A 22416-nucleotide genomic window follows, 5' to 3' on the forward strand; every position below is an offset into this window, starting at 1 on the left:
CAACATAGACCTCTGCTTGCAGTAGACACTTAGAAAGGAGCTTTTTACGTCCATCTGATAAACTTTGAAATTTTTGAAAGCAGCAATGGCTAAGAATATTCGATAGCTTCAAGCCTTGCTACTGATGCGTAGGTCTCATCATAGTCAATTCCATCTTCTTATCTGAAACCTTGAGCCACCAGTCTTGCTTTATTTCTGACAACAGTACATTCTTCATTTAGCTTGTTTCTTAATACCCATCGGGTTCCAATAACAGCTTGATGAGATGGTCTAGGTACAAGAAACCAAACTTCATTTTTTTTAAAATTGATTCTGCACTTCTTGCATAGTTTCAATGGGATCCAGAAGAGCTTCTTCAATTTTCTTTGGTTCATCCTGATAGATAAAAAACAGCATGCATATATTCATTAATCATTTACCTTCTGGTTCTTAATGGAGCTACTGGATTACCAATAGTCAAAGATGGAGGGTGAGATTTTCTCCAGATAAAAGGTTTTAAAGAAATTTTTTCCTGATTTGATGGATTCGGATCAGGCTCAGCTAAATCAATAACGGGTTCTGGAATGTTAACTTCTGGTTCTTGTATGTCCCGTGTCTGAACAACTGGTTCTACCAGAGGAATGTCTAGTTCTGAATTTTGAGCATCTTTGACACTAGGTTCTGCATCATCTTCACTATCCATTTCCAGATGAATCCTATCTAACCTTTTATTTAGATTTGACACGTTAGAAATTCCAGGAGCACTGCTATCTTCATCAAAAACAACATGAATAGATTCTTCAACATTAAGAGTTCTATTATTGAAAATTCTGAATGCTTTGCCTACTACTGAATATCCAAGAAAGATTCCAGCATCTGATTTTGAGTCAAATGTTGACAAATAATTTACCATTATTATGCACAAAGCATCTGCAACCAAACACATGAAATCTCATATGGAGTCTGATTGTGCCTCTTGTTGATCATGGTTCTGTTTTGTGTGTAGTATGCTTTGTTGATTGCTTATGCCCAGAAGCGCTGAGAGATGTCTGCATCTACTAGCATTGTTCTAGAAGCTTCTTTAAGAGTCCTATTTTTCCTCTCAGCTACTCCATTTTGTTGAGGCGTTCTGGCGGCTTGAATATTCATGATGGATGCCCTGTTCATCGAGGTATAACTCAAGAATTTTGTTAGTAAATTCAGTGCCCCGATCACTTCTGATTTTAATAACAGGAATTGATTTTTCATTTTGAATCTTTTTTAGAAGCTTGATCAGGAGGCTACTGGTTTGATCTTTTCCAGCAAGAAATATTACCCAAGTAAACCTAGAAAAGTCATCAACAACAATAAGTGTATACTTCATTCCCCCTAAGCTCATGATAAGGATTGGACCAAACAAATCCATATGCAATAATTCCAAACACCTTGATGTTGATTTACTACCTTTATTCTTGAAGCTAGATCTTACTTGTTTGCCAAGTTGACATGCAGAACATTTACACGATTCTTAACAAAATTAATATCAGGTAAACCATCAACTATGTTCTGTTTCTTGAGATTATTGATTGACTTGAAGTTCAAGTGATTCAATCTCGTATGTCATAGCCAATGTTTATCACTAAGAGCAACTAAACATATAGGAATATTAACATGATCTTTATTCCATGATACTTTGTATGTGTTGCCTTCTTTTTTTCGGTTAGAACAATAGATTCATTGGCATCTTTAACTGTGCAAGTGTGCTTCTGAAAAGCTATTGAGTAACCATTATCAAATAGTTGACTAATGCTGATTAGATTGTAACAGAGATTTTCAACCAAGAGCACATCATTTATAGTAATGTTGCCATGGATAATCTTACCCTTACCCACGGTTTTACCTTTTGAGTTGTCCCCAAAGGTCTAGAATTATAGTACTGGTAGTTTTTAACCTTCATAGGGGGTTGTCCTCCTGAGTTGAATCCTCTATTGGATCCAGAACTCTGGTGGACTCTTTCCTTAGGTTCAACATAACCCAGACCAAAATGCTTCCTTCTGTTCGTCTGATCTACAGCCCTTTCAACTCGAACAGTTGGTACTACTGGTTCATATACCACACTGGATTTAACAAAACGAATGTATTTCCCTTTGCTTGTATCCAGCTCTAGCTTAGTACTAGTTTCAGAGGTGCTTTCATTATTGCAGAATCCGAGTCCACTCCTATCTCTAGATTGCTTCTGCAATTCTTGCATCCTCTCTAATGAAACAGAAGACTTATTCCATGCATTTACCAGAACCGATAGCTTCTGATTTTCAGACTTCATCGTCTGGTAATTTGCATTCACTCTGTCATTCTCAATTCTTAATTTACTCATCTCAACTTCTATATAGCTACAGTTTTTCTCTTGTAAGCAGGTAAACTTACTGATTTGATCCTTTAAACTTTGATTTTCAATTTTAACTTCCTTGAATGACTGAGAAAGTCTTGAGTACTCTTCCACCATGTCATGCAGTGCTTTAACTAAATCAGTTCGTGTAAATTCATTTGAGTCAAAGTCAAATACCTCTCCAGATGTCGAGGTTGATTCAGTGTCTCTCATAAGACATTTGATCTCTTCTGCATCCCTATCAGTAGAATGACTTTCTGAATCAGATGACTTAGAACTAGAATCCATCCATTTTGATTTGCTTTCTTTGGCAATCATCGCTTTGCGGTCTCTTCTGAATTTCTTGTCATTCCTCTTGTATTCTTTTTTCTTATGATCATCTTTATTCGGCTTTGGGCAATCAGCAATGAAATCCCAACTTTTCCACAACTGAAGCACGCCATATCGCCAGGTGGAGAGTCCTTAAAATTTCGGTTAGGACTCTGGTAAGCTCGGTGATTCTTCTTCATGAATCTGGAAAATTTCTTCACAAACAAGGACATTACATCGTTGCTAATCTATTCAACAGTCTTTTCATATGTGCTTTCAATGGCAGTAGCAGGTGATGCACTTGGAATAACCGCAGCAGTAGCAGTAGCAGTAGTAGTAGCAGTGAGAGCCTTGGTAGATAGATTTGTTGAGGGCTCTTCTCCACTTCTCACTTCTAGTTCAAACTCATAGGCTTTTAAGTCTGCAAACAAGTCTTGTAGTTCTAACTTGTTCAGATATTTAGATACTCTCATAGCCATAGTTTTTACGTCTCATTCCCTGGGTAAAGCTCTCATTTATTTGAGTGTTATTTCTCTGTTGCCGTGTTCTTTCCTTAAAGCTGCCAGCTCATTAACCAGGCTCCTGAAATGTTCATCAAACTCACTCAGAGTTTCTCCAGCTTTCATTTTGAAATTTTCAAATTTCTGCATTGTTACAGACAACTTATTTTCCTTCGTTTGTTCATTTCCTTCACAGATTTGGATGAGATTTTCCCAAATCTCTTTTGCAGTAGGACACATCTTGATCTTACTGAAGGTGTTCTTGTCGAGAGTTTTGTAGAGAATGTCCCTTATAACATTGTCAAGATTAGCTTTCTTTTTGTCTTCACTTGTCCATTCTCCTCTGTACTTCTCAACCATCTTAGATGCCCCCTCAGTAACAACAATAGCAGTGTTAGGCTTCAAGATCTTCAATGAGCCATCTGTGATGACAAACAAAATGTCATCGTCTTGAGCTGCAAGATGAGCTTGCATCCAGATCTTCCAGTCATCGAAAATTTCTTTTGAGAACATGGGAACTTTGTTGAAGTGTGCCATATCTGTTGTAAATATTTAGAACAAGAAAAATCTTCTCTGATACCACTTATTGGGGATCGATATAGAGTTTAGACGGGGGGTAAATAAACTCTTTCATTTGATGGATGTTTTTGGAAAAAGTGCTAGAATCCTGTTAGAGATTATAGCTTATCTTGTTCGAATATAGATCCAGCAGATCACAATAATAAGTGCGGAAATGATCCGATGGAGTACGGTGAAATACAATAAAACAGTAGGCAGTAGAACAGTAGTTGTTTCTGAAAGTTCGAAGATGAACGTCTCCCCTTCTTCTGTTTCCAGAAAGTATCACTAAAAGACTTTGGTTATTACAGTACAACACTTATACACACCCACTTCAGTAGGGCTTATCCTTTGCCGACTGAAACTCTTAGTTTCTCAACACAATGTAAATGAATACAACAAAGTTCTGGAAAAGGCTCTTTTTCAGTTTACAAACTATTCTCAATATTCTCAATAACATGTAGTAAAGTGTTTAGCTTGAAGAGAATACGAAACAGTCAGCACAATATGATCTCAGAAGATCGGATATTGATAATGAGGCATGTGCTGCTTTTCTGTATGTTGAGTTAGAAGATAAGTAGTAGTTGATAGCTCAAGCTCACGTTGGAATAATCGTTGTGTAGATAAAGATGATGGCGTTTTTCTATATATGGTTGAACCTTTTATATATAGAAAACTTGAGTCCAACATCTATAATAAAAAACGGCTTCTGTGACTCCTGAGTAAGATCAGCTTTAATACCTAAAAAAGGTCATGCAGAAAACTTCAAAACAATCAGTCTTGTTTTATACTAAAATTAGTAAGGAACATTAAATGTCTTTGTACAGCATTAATGGTGTAATTAATACTAGTACTAGGTAAAGTAACGGTAATATTTAAGACTAAAAATTCACACAAAAGACGTTAAGTTACTTTTGTTTAAGCTAAGTTCTGCTTCTTTAAAAGGCTACGTTCTGCTTCTTTAAAAGGCTACGTTCTGCTTCTGGTTATCTAAGCTGATAAGTACTCTAAGAGTACTGCTTTGTTAACGCGTTACGAGAGCTTCTGCTTTTATGCTGTCTTCTGATTAAAGTTATCACGACCTACTGGTTTTAAGTCTCATCACCACAATTAAATTAAGTCTAACAAATGGTCATGATGTGCTTTTTTGTAAACATCAGCAACTGCAGCAATGATGCCCGGATATCTGTCTGAAATAATCACCAACTCTTCCTCATCAACCACTACTTCCAACAGCTTCATCAAAAACCAACTCCGTGAAGCAATGGATTTTACATCAACAACAGCCCAAACCAAAGGATATTGATGGAAATCTCCATCTTGTGCTGAAGCCACAAGTAAAGTACCATCTTACTTTCCTTTCAACCATGTACCATCAATAGATACAACGTACTTTTCTCATGCATCTATATCCTCTTACACATGCGTCATATTTTAAAACAAATACTTGAATCTATTATGCTCATCTATTATACTACATGGATTCATTCTCTTGACCATTTTCAAATATGAAGGTAGAAGAGCAAAACTTCTTTCAGGATCACCTCTGAAGATATCATGAGCAAGTTATTTGCCTTTCAAGGCTTTGTAATAGGTAATGTCAACCCCCTTATTCCGCAACATTTTCATAACAGATTTTGGTTGAGGTGTTTTTTGTTGTCCCCGAAAGTTCTCTACCAACATATCACAAACGACAAATGAGCTTGCTTGTACGCATTCCTGTCAAATCACAATTGTGTGTTGCAGTATGTACGAATCACAAAATCTGTTGAGTCCTCATTTTTTGAAGTTCAAATTCTCCAGCTGCAACCTTTAGTCACACAACGAACCAATTAGATATTTGGGGAAGATTTGGCACTTTCAAACTCAAAAGACGAGTTCAAAGCAATTTTGGATATCACTTTCTTCACTTCACTCTTGCTTGAAAATCTTTGACCAATAAATAGGTTGGAACCATCGGGAAATGAATATGCATCATTGTTAGCTTGAACATGACTCTTAGTATCATGAGCTACACTGATGTGGTGGATGTAAGTTTGTTGCATGACATCATTATCATCTACATGCACTGCATCTATGTCTTCCACATCATTTTCTCTGCTTCTCACATCATTCTCTTCCATATTTTCAGTTGAACATGAAGTATTTATATCTTCCAATACATCATTATTGGTATAATAGTCATTTGAGACAAAAGTTCTATCAAAATAGTGATCATATATATTTGTTTAATTATCGACACAATCATAATCCAAATGAGTCACATTTAAATCCGCTGACATGATATTTTCACTTTCAACAATATCAAGAGAAACAATATTGAGTTCAAATTCAACATGAAGTACAATTCTTTCTTTTGCACATCCAAAATATAAGTATGCTTTCAAATCATTATCATCCTCAATATAAATTGTACGAATATTGCAATACTTCACATAAGGAAGCTAACTTAATTTCAATTTTTCTGTTCCAACTAGATTCATAATTCTGTATATCTCACTTTCCATATATTCCATAGAACAAACATCAGAATCCAAATGAATCGCTGCCCACTTACTACTCGACCGTGAACACCATTTAAATTTATTATCTTCTTTAATTTCCCATTCCCCGTTGCACTCAAAAAGAATAACGGTTGGCATAATCTACAAAACATAGATAAGAATATTATATTATAGACAAGATTATTTATTTAAAAGAATATGCTATGTGAAAGAGATGAGTGCCTAGGCGCTACAAACTAGCGCCGAAGCGCCTGAATTTGCGAAGCTCAAGCACCTATGCTCTACCTATACAGCGCCACAACTCTAAGATGCTAAGCTCAAGCTCCTAGGCGCTGCCTATACAGCGCCGCAACGCTAAGATCACAATATGCTACACTCGACCCATGAATTGCGACACATACAAATCACTCGACCCATGAATTGCAAGCTCAACCAACACATTTGCAACCTCAACCAACACATCACTCACGACCCAGACCCAGCACATACGACCATGCTTGCCCCACACATATTAGTACACTCGACCCCACACCAGCACACTCCATCAAACCTCAACCAACACATCACTCGACCCACACACACGAAGTGTGAAGAGCTCGACCCACTCTTCACACCTGGGTCGAGGTGTGAAGAGATCGGCCCGTGTTCTTCACAACTCGACCCACAGGGTGAGGGGTGATGGGGAAACACATATGCTCGACCCACACATGACCCACACGTGCTCGACCAACACACGACCCAGACCTAGCACACACGACCATGCTAGACCGGCACATATTAGCACACACACACACACCAGTACACTCCATCCACCTGCTCGACCCACACACTTAGCACACTTAACCCACACTACGTTGCTCGACTGTAAATGCTCACACTAACTCCACCCACAAAATTCTAACAAAAAACAACCAAAATTAAATGAATGACATATGATTTTTGATTATTTTGCTGTGAAGAACACAAAAATAACTAAATGAAACCCTGAAATCAGAGACGATATCAATTAAAAAAATATTTTTAAAAAAAATAATATCTAACTAACTAATTAATGAGCTAATCAATGATTTCACCTAACTAAGAGGGAGTCAACTCCCTTTCTTCGATTTAAAAAGTCAAAATCTTTTTTATTTAATTAAATTTTAAATGGATCATATATTTTTTATTGACCCAATTTCAGAAGCAGGAAATATTTTTATTATTTTAAAATAAAATTTACTTCAAAAAATAAAATTCGTACATTTTCAAAATTTCCTTACTGGCAAATGCCCACTTTTGACATATGGGAAAATGCACAATTGTTAAATTATTTTTCCTTATTTAAAATTGAATTCTATTTATAATTATTTTCAAAACAAAATTAAGTTATGCATATACTTTTTAAAGACTATTTATCTTGTTATGCTCAAATTGTCATCTCAAAAAATATTAGGGCCGATTTGATTAAAATCCCATTAAGTTAGAATGTACGGCAGTTTGAGAAGTGGGACCTTCTGTACACGTTGAGGAAGCATAATCATGATTCACGACCAGTGATAGTGGAAGATGGGTCAAACCACTAGAGGAATACGAATAAAAGCAAGAAAAATCATTAGAAAGACGACACATAACTCATCATCAAAAAATTATTACAAAATTATCTACAGATTTCATCAATTATAGTTTATTTTAATTCGTTTATTTTCATTTTCATTAGTTTAATATTTTTTTAGTTTTAGTATATTCCTTCAACCTTTTCAATTATAGTTATAAAAATGCTTGTTCCAATTCATGATGACATAATTACATTTTTGTTGATCATGAATTTTCCTTCAATTTCTAATGTTAATTTCTAAGTTTTTTGGCTTACATAGTGAATTAGAACTAACGGACTATTCGGGATTCAAATCGCTCGTTTTTAGAAGTCGAATTTCACATACTTGGCACAATTTTGTGTCTGGCTTGCCCGGACAATTTTTCTTCGCAAACAGGTTCGGCACGCACGTTGGGACCATGACGTCAAGGAAGCGAGGAAACACTGAGAAGGACGAAAGGATGCTGCAAACTCAATATGTTTATGAAAAATTGGAAAAGAATGCACTCAGTTGACATTTGGAATGAATGACATATGATTTATGACTTTTCAGATTCTTATAATGATCTTTCACAAGATAAGATGTGGATTTCTCAAGTACCTTCTGCCAAGAAAAGACTGAAAGAATTAGATGATGAATACTATCGAAGGAGTTCATTGTATCAACTGAATGCACGATAAATTCTTGGGGATATGGAGAATATGCTAATCCTAAATCTTCATGTTTAATATGGTTGTGTTTCTAGAGATAAATGTGGATTCCTCAAGTATCTTTTACAGAGGAAATGAGACAAAATTTAGATGAATGCTAAAACAGAATGATGTATTTACATGAATGGGATGCATTTTTTGATACTGAGAAATACATGATTTCTGAATTTTCAAATACATACGATTATGATTCATGAAAAGAAACATGAGTTTCACATGAGGGACTATCACAAGGCTCTAAGAACAAGGAGGAGAAGTCCATCACATGGTGGAACAGATGTATCAAAACATATATCAAGATGAGCATTCCAATGAAATTACTAAAGGACTCTCAGTTCCTCGTATTTGCTCAGACATAGATTATGAGAAAGATAAATTGGATTTTATGATGTCAAGTTTCATAAGACGTTTAGATGAGGCCATGAGTTGCTTAACATAAAGAGTGAGCCAAATAATGCAACCACAGTCAGTGGATTTGAAGAAACAACAACATAATTTTGTCCAAGGAAAATATGAATAGAATTGCGAGGAAGACTAGAATAGTGACCACAAACAAAATTTTGTAGGAAATTATTATCACCACTATTTCGATGCATTCTTAGGCCACACAAATGCTGAAGAGGATATCCAAAATCCAGATAGTGAACATATGAAAGAATATTTTACTCATAAAAATGGTCTAATAAATAAGGATGAAGATTTTAAGTTTCCAAGACTTTACTGAATGATGTGGATAGCTTGGGGCAAAATAAGAGAAAACCATATATTGTTTAATATGGAAAAGAAGAAAAATTGCAACAAAGACAAATAATGGGAATATGAATATAAAAAAATGATGAAATTTATTGGATTCTCAAAAAAATGACATTCGAGTTTTTTTAAAAAAAATCTCATGTTCAAAGTGGAAAAAGAACAATTCCCTCACAAAATCCCCAAAAAAGTGTTGGGTGTTTATCGATAAGATTTTTTAGGTGAAGGATAAGTACAAAAGAAATTCAAGCAGAGGGGATCATTTTATGAAAAGAGAAATGCAGTATATGGCAAAGGGAATTTGATATACGATGTGGGATTCTTGGCCTCCAATATAAGGAAAAAAATTACATAAAACCATCGTTCTTAAAAGTTTAGGGGAATCAGATTAGGTCTAAGATTAAACCTCAACATGGAAAATCTCCACGATATAGGTTGGGGATCAGAAGCATTCTCAAGTCAGTACTCAATAAACTAACAAAAGAGTGACTTTTGGTCTAACACCATAAATTTTCAATATCATTCACTAAAATTCAAAGAAGAAGATTGTTGCTGCATAAGGCAGAAAAAAATGAGGAAGGAAAGTGTAAAATTAGAGGAACTAAGATCGATCATGATAAAAAAAAATTAAAAATTATTGAGCAAAATAATGAGGATTGTGAACTAATACATGAGGAAAAGTTCATGAAATGAGAAGAATCAGTTTTTGGGTTGGATAGATCGACATAACAATAGAAGATTTTTAACTACAAAGTAAGGTAACTCGAGATATGATGGAGAATCCTTGGCATGAGGGCCGGTAAAATAACATTATCCTTGAGGATCTTCTTATTTAAGGCAAAAATACGGTGCTCATCTTAGGAATGATCACTAACCATGAGTGTAACTTCCTATGGAATAAATAAATCTTATCAATGGTCGAGAAGAGAAAAAGTTCAAGGATCATTGAGTTAAAAAAAATTCTTAACAACCAACTATCCAACTTGGTGGATGAAGTTTAATTGTAAAGAGACTTGTGAATCCTAATGTAATTACTATTTGATTTTGCTTTATACTTGAAACTTGATTAATATCACCAAAAATAGTAATGCCAACATTTTTGTTTGGTAGAGAAAAAAATGTTGCTAAACATGGTTAGTTAGTCACTTTCATGCGTAGATGATATGGTGGCCAAATTATGGCTTTAAATCATTTGGTTTTGTGTGTTTTATCCTTGAATTTATTGTATTTGATTGAGGTGGTGATGGATAGATGCAATATAGCATTTGAAATGTGGTTTGCATAGCATAAATTGCTATTGATTATGCTATATCAACCTGAAGATATCATCCGGATTTTGTTGTGGTTAAAATGTGGGGATGCAAGAGACTGATGGTTCATGAGGTTTCAATTTTTGAATGTAGAAGATGTGATATGTTTTTTCTTTGGTCAATATTGTATGAAGTAGCCACTTTTTTGTTAATGAAAATTTTTGTTTTGTTTTGTTTTTTTTACAAGAAATTGATGTTTATGAAGAAATCTGCAAAATTCGGGTGATGTGGAGAGCATGCTTGTAAGTCATTCCCAACAAATTTTACTTTTAAATAATGATAAAACATTTGTAAATAAATACGAATTTTTGCTCATGGGATTGTAAGTCATTCCCAACAAATTTTACTTACAAATAATGATAAAGCATTTGTAAATAAATACAAAAATTTCTCATGGGATTTTCTTTGGTTACCACATCTTGGGGAGTGTATTTGTAGATTTGTTGGTTTTATTGGTCAAATTAGTGTTAAAATGGTTGATACAATATGTGAACCATGTGTAAATATTATTCAATAATTATGTGTGAATGTTTGTCAAGAAAATTATGTGGTGTGTTTTCACAGAAAATTGCGATTTTGTCAGTGGTTATATAAGATAGTGCATAACAGACAATTGGATCTTTCATGCAAAAATTTTTTGCAGAGTTTATCTTGAAACTTGTAAGTCCCATAACCTCAAACATATTACAGATAAGAATACAACAAACAACAAGTTCATCCCAAAATAAAAGCAAGCCATTTGACAATTCACACCATCACCAGTCAGTGAACTACTTCCAAGCCATTATATCAATATAGAGACAAAGCAAGCACAAATAATGAAAAAAAATTTATTACATCAATAGCAGAGCTACATGCCGCAATTTGATCACCATTTTTTAAAACAAACAAAAAGATCCATTATGTATATTTCATATTCCAAATATATATAAAGTCCTAGTTGTGTTCTATGTGGTGTATGATATCTAGTTGCAAGTCAGGTGTCTATAATGAAGTTACAAGCAAGTGGATGAATGCATGTTAAAAATTTAAGCCGTATATATGCCATGGAAAAATGAGGAGGACAATAATTTACTTGTTCCCTGGAGTTCTGTGTTCGGAAGTGAGAGAGGTAGACTCTGTGGTGTTAATGTTGCAGGCTATAGCAAGAGAGGTGGCAATGCGACGACTTTCTAGTGGGTGGATGAATGAAGTAATGAATTTAAAAGAAGGCGAGAGTGAGGGAAGAAAAATACAATTCAAGGAGAATCTTGGAGCTTGAAGGGTTTGAAAGGGAAGCGTGATAAGGAGAACATGGAGATTAAGTTATTCCTTCATCCATATTTGAGAATTGTACTTTGAGCCTCTGTGTAAATTGAAAAGAACTAGAGAAGTCAGCAGGTAAACAAGATTATATAAATAGTTAAATTAGCTCATTGACCAAATTGGCTAAGGCGTCATTTGTTATACCCTAATTTTGTCATCCCAAATAAAAATTAGGGCTCATTTGGTTTAAAAGTCCATTAAGTTAGAAGATTTGGCGATTTGAGAAGTTGGACATTTGCTCATTTTGAGAAAGTTGAGACACAATCCACGATCGGTTATCGTGGAAGATGAGCCAAACCCACTAAGAGGAATTCGAACAAAACAAGCAGAATCATCAGAAAGACAACACATAACTCATCATCAACAAAATAAAATATTCTCTGCAAATTTCATCAATTCTAGTTCATTGTAATTCACTTATTTCCAATTTTCGTTAGCTTACTTTCCTTAGTTTTAGCATTTTCCTTCAACTTTTCCAATTCTAGTTGTAAAATTGTTAATTCAAGTTGATGACAAAATTAAATTTTTTGTTATTCATAACTTTTTCTTCAATTTTCTTAAGTTACTTACCTAGCTTTATGTCTTACCGATGGAGTTAGAACTAATAGTCGATTCGGCATTCACATCGCTTTTTTAGAAGTCGGACTTTCACACACTTTGCATGATCTCGTGTCTGGCACTCCCGCTCAATTGTTTTGTGCAAACAATATGATTTCCTTAAATAAATTGAAATTTTCACTATCTAAATTTTTTAAAATGTATTGGGTTTTCGCTTCTGCTTATATTTAAAATACTAAAAAAAGAAAGAAATTTTTTTTCACTAATGTATCCAATTATTAAAACTAGGGCTGAGAAAAAATATCGAAAGTTCGGTATACCGTACATATCATATCGAAATATACCGCATATACCAATATTATTGGTATTCCAAAAATTTCAGTATGATATTATACCGTACGTTATCGGTATGGGTTTTTTAAAAATTCGATATTTCGGTATATACCAAAATACCGAAAAATTCTTATAATAAAATTATTTGGGCTAAAATTTGATAGTGGGCTGAAACCAATAATCAATTAGTGAAAGAACTTATCACTAGCAGATAAGAAAACTCACCCACTCTTTTTTCATCTTTATCGTCAGTTCCTATCACGACATGAAAACTCTAAGCCTCATTTTCAAGGAAAAAACCCTAAGCCTTACTTTTGAATCGAAGACAACAAAAAATCTACACAAAGAGATGAGAAATCGATGATTGTGAGAGGTAAATCTCTTTTTATTTTGATTTTTTCTTGATTTACTTGGATGGGAGATTGGACTTCGGAGATTTTATGTTTCGTTGAGAAATTTTGATTTTTGGTTATGGACACCACAATATATATCTTTGGGTTTTTGTCCAACAAAGTTGTCAAAACTCAAGGACTCTTTCTTTATGTGTGATTTGGGTTTTTGTCCGACAAAATTACTCGGTGATGTTTTCGAAGATGGAGTGATACAGGAGGTTGACTCCATCCACATGGAAAAAATAAAGAAGACGAAAAAGGACTTATTTTATTGAAATTGATACTTGTGCAAGTACATCGCATCATATTACAAATACACCATTGCAGAATGTTCAAGGAGTTGGAATTAAAAAATTGATACTGATTTGGAACAATAGATTTAGGATTATTTAATTTCTTTTTTTAAGGTATTTGAAAATTTCATAACTCTCATGTCATTTTTTATGATATATTTGAAGTCCACTATGTAAAGATGTTATTTTAGGTATTATACATATCTGAAAAATTGGTTGTGTTTTGAAATTATTTGTTAGAATAAAAGAGGAAATGATTTATTGGAAGGATTAGGAAAAGACAAGTAGAGCTCTATTGACTACATCATAAATTTAATCAGTTTCAATAAAAGTATGATGAAGTTCAGCTCTATTGAGTGCATCATAAAATTTAATCAACCTACATATTGACCACATCATAAAATTTAATCAAGCTACATCCGAGCGCATGTCTTGAGCCTCTTCACTTGTTTGTTTCTAATTTATCTAGTAAAGTGTTTATTTTTTTTCTTTCAGGACGAAGTTTAATATGCCATCTCCAAGTCCATCCCAAACATCAAGCGCAACAGAATCTGAAACACAAGAGTCTACAGATCGAAAACGATTAAGAAAATCTTTGAAAGCAAAGCCTTCTATATCTCCTAAGCGGTCCAGGAGTATATTTTGGGAGCATTGTGGAAATAGTACACGAAAGTTGGCTAATGGGAGCATAAAACAAATAGGGATATGCAAATATTGCAAAGTTGAGATCCCAACAGTTTATGGGAGTACTAGTAGGTTAAAAAACCACCTAGTAAAGAGGTGTAAGTCGAGTCCTCTCTACGAATCGAGTACAGATGATAAAAGTCAAACTATATTGACGAATGAGACTATGGGGCAAGGAAGTGCCTTGGTTACTCAAGCTTATAACTAGAAAAGATGTGAGCTGAAATTGGCAAGGTATGTGATTGTTGATGAAGTGTCTTTTAGGGCTATCGAAGAGAATGAGTTTGTAGAATTATTGCATGAATTACAACTGAGATTCAGAATTTCTGATCAAAATAAAGTTGCAAGTATGGTTTATGATCTATACTTAATTGAGAAAGCTAAGATACAAAGTGCGATCAGAGACCAAAGGGTAAGTGTCACAACCAATACTTGGACATCCATTCAAAACATAAATTACATTGTAGTGACAGCTCATTTTTTGGATTGTGATTGGAAGCTACCTAAAAGAATAATTAACTTCACAACAATCACTACTCATGCCGGGGAAGAAATTGGCAAGATGGTTGAGGTTTGTCTGAGAAGGTGGGAGATAGAAAATGTCTTTTCAGTCATAGTCGACAATGCTTCCTCTAACAACACTGCAATTGATTACTTGAAAAGATGATTGAAAAGTAAAAACTCATTGTTGTTTGAAGGAAAATACTTGCATTTGAGGTGTGCGTGCCATATACTTAACTTAATTGTTAAGGTTGGCTTGAAAGAACTTAATGCTTCAATTAAAGCTATAGGAAAATACTTGCATTTGAGGTGTGCGTGCCATATACCTAGATTAGAGTCGAGTCAGAGATTAAGAGTCCAAGAGTTTGATTTACAGATTTATATCGAGTTATGTTTCGTAGATTTCGATACATGTTTAATGAATGTTTTATGCTTTCGTATATGTTTATATGAATTGCATGTTACATTGTTTATAGTGGGAGTGTATTTCTCACTGGAGTTATCCGGCTGTTGTTGTGTTTGTATGTGTGCATGACAACAGGTGGGACAGGATCAGGGTCGAAAAGAGGATGACAGATCGAGATTAGAGTGGTAATCTGGGCCTAGAAGTAGACTTGGTTGTTTATAGCTTGAGATGTAGCTGTTAACCACTCGACTGTTATGACTTTACTTGGATCTTGTTGTAAATATTTAACTTGATCTTTATAGTGCATGACTTCTTACAATACATTGTACACTTATTTATTAGTTTTACACTTTAAAAAAAAATTCGACTTAGATTATTTAATTGATCCAGTTAATCCCAAAGATGATTAAGAAATGAATTAGCGTCCGGGTCCCCACAACATGTGGTATCAGAGCAGTAGGTTCTTGAGACAGAGATAGAACCAGAACTGTAGATGGACATAGAAGCTAGTGAGCGGGGTAGATTAAGTTTCCTTTCTTGCTTCTATGAGATGAAAGCATGTTTTATTGCTTTAGAAAGTCCATGTTTATCTGATTATTTGATTTGATTGGAAATGTGTACTATTGAAAGAATGAATCAGAACCGATTCATGATTAGAGGTACGATGATTAGAGGAGGACTGAGACAGATTGAATATAATTGAGTACTAACCATTTTGATAATCAGATATGCCTCCTCGAAGAATCCTAGAACAAGGTAGTACTTCAAATAATCCAATGGATGTGACAGCGACACCCATGGAAAAACTGTTGAAAAGATTTCAATCGTTCAAACCACCGACTCTGAAAGGCACTGAGACGTCTGTTGCTTGTGACAGTTGGGTTGATGACATTGAGATGTTATTTGATTCCTTAGACTATACAGATGAGCGGAGAGTTAAACTGATTGGGCACCAGTTGCATGATGTTGCAAAAAGTTGGTGGCTCATGACAAAAAGAGCTTTGTGGTTATCCTGCATATGTATTGATTGATACTGGTGCATCCCATACTTTTATCTCTAAGCGATTTGCATTAATGCATAATTTTCCTGTTGAGTCTTTATCTGCTGTAGTATCTATCTCTTCACCTTTAGGGAAAGATCTTATATCAGTGAATTCTGCTAGAAATTGTATGCTACAGTATGACGGGCATGAGATAGAGTTAGATTGTATTGTACTCGGTTTGTCCGATTTTGACTGCATTATCGGTATTGATATGCTGACCAAGTATAGAGCTACCGTAGATTGTTTCCAGAAAATTGTAAGATTCAGACCAGACCTGGCTAATGAATGGAAATTTTACGGTAAAGGTTCCAGAGTGCGAATTCCTCTGATATCTGTTTTTTCTATGACTCGATTATTATAGAAAGGAGCAGAGGGATTCCTAATGTATTCAGTAGATGTACTGAAATCGAGCCCTACATTGGCAGATTTGTCAGTGGTATGTGAGTTTGCTGACTTCTTACCAGATGAGATTCCGGGTTTGCCTCCAGTCCGGGAGATAGATTTCAGCATTGAATTGTTACCAGGTACAGTACCTTTTTCTAAAACTCCATACAGAATGGCATCGATTGAATTGAAAGAATTGAAAGATCAGCTAGAAGATTTACTGGCCAAAGGTTACATCAGACCGAGTGTTTCTTCTTGGGGTGATCCTGTATTGTTTGTCAGAAAGAAAGACGGTTCAATGAGACTCTGCATTTATTATCGGCAACTGAACAAGGTGACGGTAAAGAATAAATACCCTTTGCCTCAGATTGATGATTTATTTGATCAGTTGCAGGGTTCTTCTATTTATTCCAAGATCGATCTGAGATATGGATATCATCAGCTGAGAGTCAGAGATTCTGATATATCGAAAACAGCTTTCCGAACCAGGTATGGCCTTATGAGTTTATAGTCATGCCGTTTGGTTTAACGAATGCTCCAGTTGTATTTATGGGTTTGATGAACCGTATATTTCAGAAATATCTTGAGGATTTTGTGATTATATTTATTGATGATATTCTGATTTATTCCAAGAATCTGACTGATCATGCTGAGCATTTGAGAATTGTACTGAAAACTTTAAGGGCTGAGAAATTGTATGCAAAGTTATCGAAATGTGAATTCTGGCTGCAACAAGTAGTATTTCTGGGGCACATTGTATCGAAAGATGGGATTTATGTTGATCCTAGAAAAGTTGAGGCTGTGATCAACTGGCCTAGACCGACATCTGTACTAGATATACGCAGTTTTATGGGTTTAGCAGGTTATGATCGACGATTTATCAAAGATTTTTCCAGTATTGCTAAGCCAATTACTCAGTTAACTCAGAAGAATACTCTATTTGTTTGGTCAGAGGCATGTGAAGTCAGTTTTCTGCAGTTGAAGAAAAGATTAACCAGTGCTCTGGTGTTAACGATTCCATCCGGTACTGGTGATTTTGTTGTTTATTGTGATGCTTCTCATAGAGGATTAGGTTGTGTTTTGATGCAACGAGGACATGTTATTGCTTATGCCTCAAGACAATTGAAACCACATGAGACTCTCTATCCGATTCATGATCTTGAATTGGCTGCCATCGTATTTGCTCTGAAGATTTGGCGACATTATCTATACGGTGAGAAGTTTGCAATTTATTCTGATCACAAGAGCCTGAAATATCTATTTTCACAGTCAGAACTGAATATGAGACAACGAAGATGGCTTGATTTGCTGAAAGATTTTGATTGTGAAATCAAATACTACCCAGGGAAATCAAATGCAGCAGCTGATGTACTGAGTCGAAAGGTATGTTCGTTATCCTTATCGACGATTGGTGTTTCAAATTTGATTGAAGATTGCTGTCTTTCTGGGTTAGTATTTGAAACAGACTGTAAACCTTTGAGACTGTGTGCTATTCAAGTTGAACCAGAATTGATTGTGAGAATCAAATAAGCACAGAAAGGCGATCAGAATATTCAGAAGTCGATTGAGATGGTCAGATCAGGGCATCAATCAGAATATCAGGTTTGTGATGATGTGTTATATGTGAATAATCGTCTTGTTGTACTAGATGTTTCAGATTTGAAACAGCCTATGTTGACAGAAGCACACTGTAGTCGATTCAGTATTCATCCTGGTGGCAGAAAGATGTACAATGATCTGAAGAACCAGTTTTGGTGGATACAGACGAAATCAGATATCACAGAGTTTTGTGTCTGGATGTTTGAATTGCCAACAGGTAAAAGCAGAAAGAAAGAAACCAGGAGGTCTATTTCATAGCTTAACTATTCCAGAATGGAAATGGGATCACATTTCCATGGATTTTGTGACGAAACTACCACGATCCTCCCGAAGTTGTGATGCGATTTGGGTCGTTATCGACAGATTGACCAAATCAACATGTTTTATTCCGTACAAAATGGCATACAAACATGATCAGCTGGCAGATATTTATGTCAAAGAAGTGGTCAGATTGCATGGAGTGCCAAAGTACATTGTATCAGATCGCGATCCTCGATTTACTTCACACTTTTGGCACAGTTTGCAACAGGCTTTAGGTACGAGATTACACCTGAGTACTGCATATCATCCTCAGACAGACGGACAGTCAGAAAGAACTATCCAGACATTGGAAGATATGCTCAGAGCTGTAGTGCTAGATTTTGGCACTAGTTGGCAAGATTCTTTGCCACTATGTGAATTTTCATACAACAACAGCTATCAGACGAGTATAGAGATAGCTCCGTTTGAAGTGTTGTATGGTAAGAAATGCAGATCTCCTCTTTATTGGGATGATATCTCAGAAGTACCTGAACTTGGACCTGACATGATCCGAGATATGACTGAGAAAGTGAAGCTGATTCAGCAGAGAATGAAGACAGCCCAGGATAGACAAGCCAAAAGTTCCAATATTCGATGACGACCGTTGGTATTTGATGCGGGAGACAGAGTATTTCTGAAGATTTCTCATTTCAGAGGCGTTGTCAGATTTGGCAAGAAAGGGAAATTGTCCCCACGTTATATTGGGCCGTATGAGATTCTGGAAAAGATAGGTGATCGTGCCTATCGACTTGCTATTCCTCCATCTTTATCTGGAATACATGATGTCTTTCATGTATCTATGCTGCGGAAATATATTCCTGATACGTCTCATATTCTTCAGCCATATGAGGCCGAGCTTGATGAAACTCTGAGTTATTTTGAGAAACCACTTCAGATTCTTGATCGCAAAGAAAAGCAACTCAGAACGAAGACTATTCCACTTGTGAAAGTTCAGTGGAGTCGTCATGGCATTGAAAAAGCTAATTGGGAGACTGAAGTAGATATGATACAGAAATTTCCAGAGCTATTTCACTGATGTGAGTTCTTTATTTAGCTTCTATTAAGTCTTTGTTTATGATATGCTTTGATTGCCTGTGATTTCGAGGACGAAATCATGTCTCAGAAGGGGAGAATTGTAAGGCCTTAGATTATTGTCATTGTAATATGATATTAATTAATTGATGCATTGTTGTGATTAGAAAAGGCCAAGCAGCAAGGAAGATTTATGGAAAAGCAAGAGAATGCTTTTGGAAGTCAGCAGATGTCAGCATATGCGCGAGCAGGGCAGTAGCCAAAGCTCCGAGACAGAACATTCAGCGCACATGCGCGGAGTGAGGCGCGCATATGCGCGAGCAGCTAAAATTTTGATGCGCCGAGACAGTAGGTCTCACGGATATGCGTCGGTGCTGGACGCGCATATGCGCGAGACGTGCAGCACAAAGAAGTGAGCCACGTATCTTACCCATGCATTCGAATATATAACAATATTCAATTCTCTTCAGCATTTTCATAAAGAAACCGAGAGAAGCTCCAAAGAAAGTTTCAAGCTTTTCATATCTTAGAAATTGGATTGTACAAAATCCTGCCGTCCGAATTTTCATCCAAACATAATTCCGTGTTCCTCTTGTCAAGGGCTTCGAAAGGATGTAAGTTTATTTACTTTCTTGTATGGTTCAGAAATTTAAGATGGGAGGAGTCAGAATTTGCTTGATATTATGTGTTCTTGAGATATTAGACATCGTAGAATCGAAAACGGATCGAAGAACGGACCGTCTATGCAATTGTTATGATTTTCAGATTATATTTATTGAGATTATGCATATTTTGAGACTTCTAGCTTGTGGTTATTATTGATTATGAGTATGGTTGTCTCTGTTATTGTTTGAGTTGCTGGATATCTCAAGGTTGCACAGTTATGCCGTCGAAATTAACTAGAATGAGTATTGATCAGAGCAGGTCTTGAGTTGAGTTGTATTTGTTATTGTATTTCTCAAAATATGTCATTCCAGATTTGGTATTGAAGGCTTCAGAACCGATAGCAGAAAGATCAGAGTTACCCAACTTTTGTACTGCGAAAAAGAAAGGTATAAATCAATGTTAAACTGAGATTGATGACTCGAGTCAAATATGACCTGAGTTTCCCAAAACCACATAATTTATTGTCATTGTTTTGATATTTAAACTCTTGACATTGTATGCTTGTTCTCTTGATTTATAGAAAGCATGAAATCAGAGATAGATTGTGACAGAGTCTTTGGCAGAGGTGCCAAGTCACTAGACATTTGGTTTATATCGATGGGCTTAGGAAGCAGATCAGCTCCTATTGTAGACACTCGATATAGTATGCCAAAGTTTGGGAATAAGAATGTACCACCACCTAGCAGGGGATTGTACGTGGGAGACTGTTGCATTCTTATTCAAATCGGGATCCCTAGATTAAAGTCGAGTCAGAGATTAAGAGTCCAAGAGTTTGATTTACAGATTTGTATCGAGTTATGTTTCGTAGATTACGATACATGTTTAATGAATGTTTTATGCTTTCGTATATGTTTATATGAATTGCATGTTACATTGTTTATACTGGGAGTGTATTTCTCACCGGAGTTATCTGGTTGTTGTTGTGTTTGTATGTGTGCATGACAACAGGTGGGACATAATCAGGGTCGAGAAAATGATGACAGATCGAGATTAGAGTGGTGATCTAGGCCTAGAAGTAGACTTGGTTGTTCATAGCTTGAGATTTAGCTGTTAAACACTCGACTGTTATGACTTTACTTGAATCTTGTTGTAGATATTTAACTTGATCTTTATACTGAATGACTTGTTACAATATATTGTACACTTATTTATTAGTTGTACACTTTTCAAAATAAAATTTTCGACCTAGATTATTTAATCGATCCAGTTAATCCCAAAGATGATTAAGAAATGAATTAGCGTCCGGATCCCCACAATGTATCTCCTCTATTCCCATCTCCTTCTTCTTTTCTGTCACATTTAAAGCATAAATAAGATAACACTCATGTCCATGCTCCAATAACCGAGACATCCAGATAGCAGATACCAACGGAACACGGGGACAAGAACCTTTCCCATAAAAGGTTCAACGCTCTTTCTGATCTGTATAAAAATATACTACCCGCTGATAACAATCAACAGTTGCACAATATCTTCTCAGCACATTAATTCCCACAATGCAATCAAATCAGTCATCTCCAAAATAATCATATCAGATCTCAGCTCGTAGTCCTCACAAGAAATAATACCATCTGATATCATAGATACAACTGATATATCAACTCCAGAGGGTGTCGAAAAAAAAAAGAGGCATAGACAATGAAGACGGGCGCATATGATGCTCAACCACAAACCTCTTCAATATAAACGTATGTGAGGCACCTGTATCAACAATAATATAAGCATGATGAGAAAATAAATAACACTTACTGTTGGAAACTTAATTTCGGATGTTTGACAAACCGATTATTCATTGGAACTAACTGATCAAATATTCGATCTATACAGCTTGCCTAACTGAAGAGTATCGCGCATATTATCTAAGTCAACCGAACCCATCTGAACCGAACTTTCGAAGAAAACCAACTGATCAGTTGGAAACTGATCAGTTGAACTTAATTGAATTCTCGAAGACAGCTGACTGATCAGTTGGAAACCGATCAGTTGATATATTCAGCCGTATGCTTCCTTCAACTAAACATGTCTCGGGATAAAACATTCAACCGACAAAGAGACATAGCATATTGCAACTAAATACGAAGCGCCGCTCTTCAATCAATACAGCTTAGAACAATGCATTTCGGCTAAAGAAATTAAAACGCCGCATTACAATAAACGAAGCAAACAATGCCCAAAGAATGATGAAGTGACAATCAACGGATACAAAGATTCAAATATATCTCAAGTTACAGTTGGAAGGGAAGATTATAAATACAACAGAAGATTAGCTGAAAGAAAGTGTGCACAAACTCTCTATTCAAAGCTTGTTGTTACTCTGTCCAAATTTCAGCTCACACTCACTTGATTTATTCGTAGCAGTCA

General features: G+C 35.6%; 1 protein-coding gene across 1 annotated transcript; it reads right to left on the reverse strand.

The window, feature by feature from the left end:
- Positions 1–3168: 3168 nt before the first annotated feature.
- LOC140959365 (uncharacterized) lies at positions 3169–3690 on the reverse strand. The gene has a single exon (XM_073417218.1). It carries the CDS (start codon positions 3688–3690, stop codon positions 3169–3171), a length of 522 nt encoding a protein of 173 aa, XP_073273319.1.
- Positions 3691–22416: the final 18726 nt, after the last annotated feature.

Source organism: Primulina huaijiensis, chromosome 15 (assembly GCF_012295235.1).
Source record: "Primulina huaijiensis isolate GDHJ02 chromosome 15, ASM1229523v2, whole genome shotgun sequence".
NCBI lineage: Eukaryota > Viridiplantae > Streptophyta > Magnoliopsida > Lamiales > Gesneriaceae > Primulina > Primulina huaijiensis.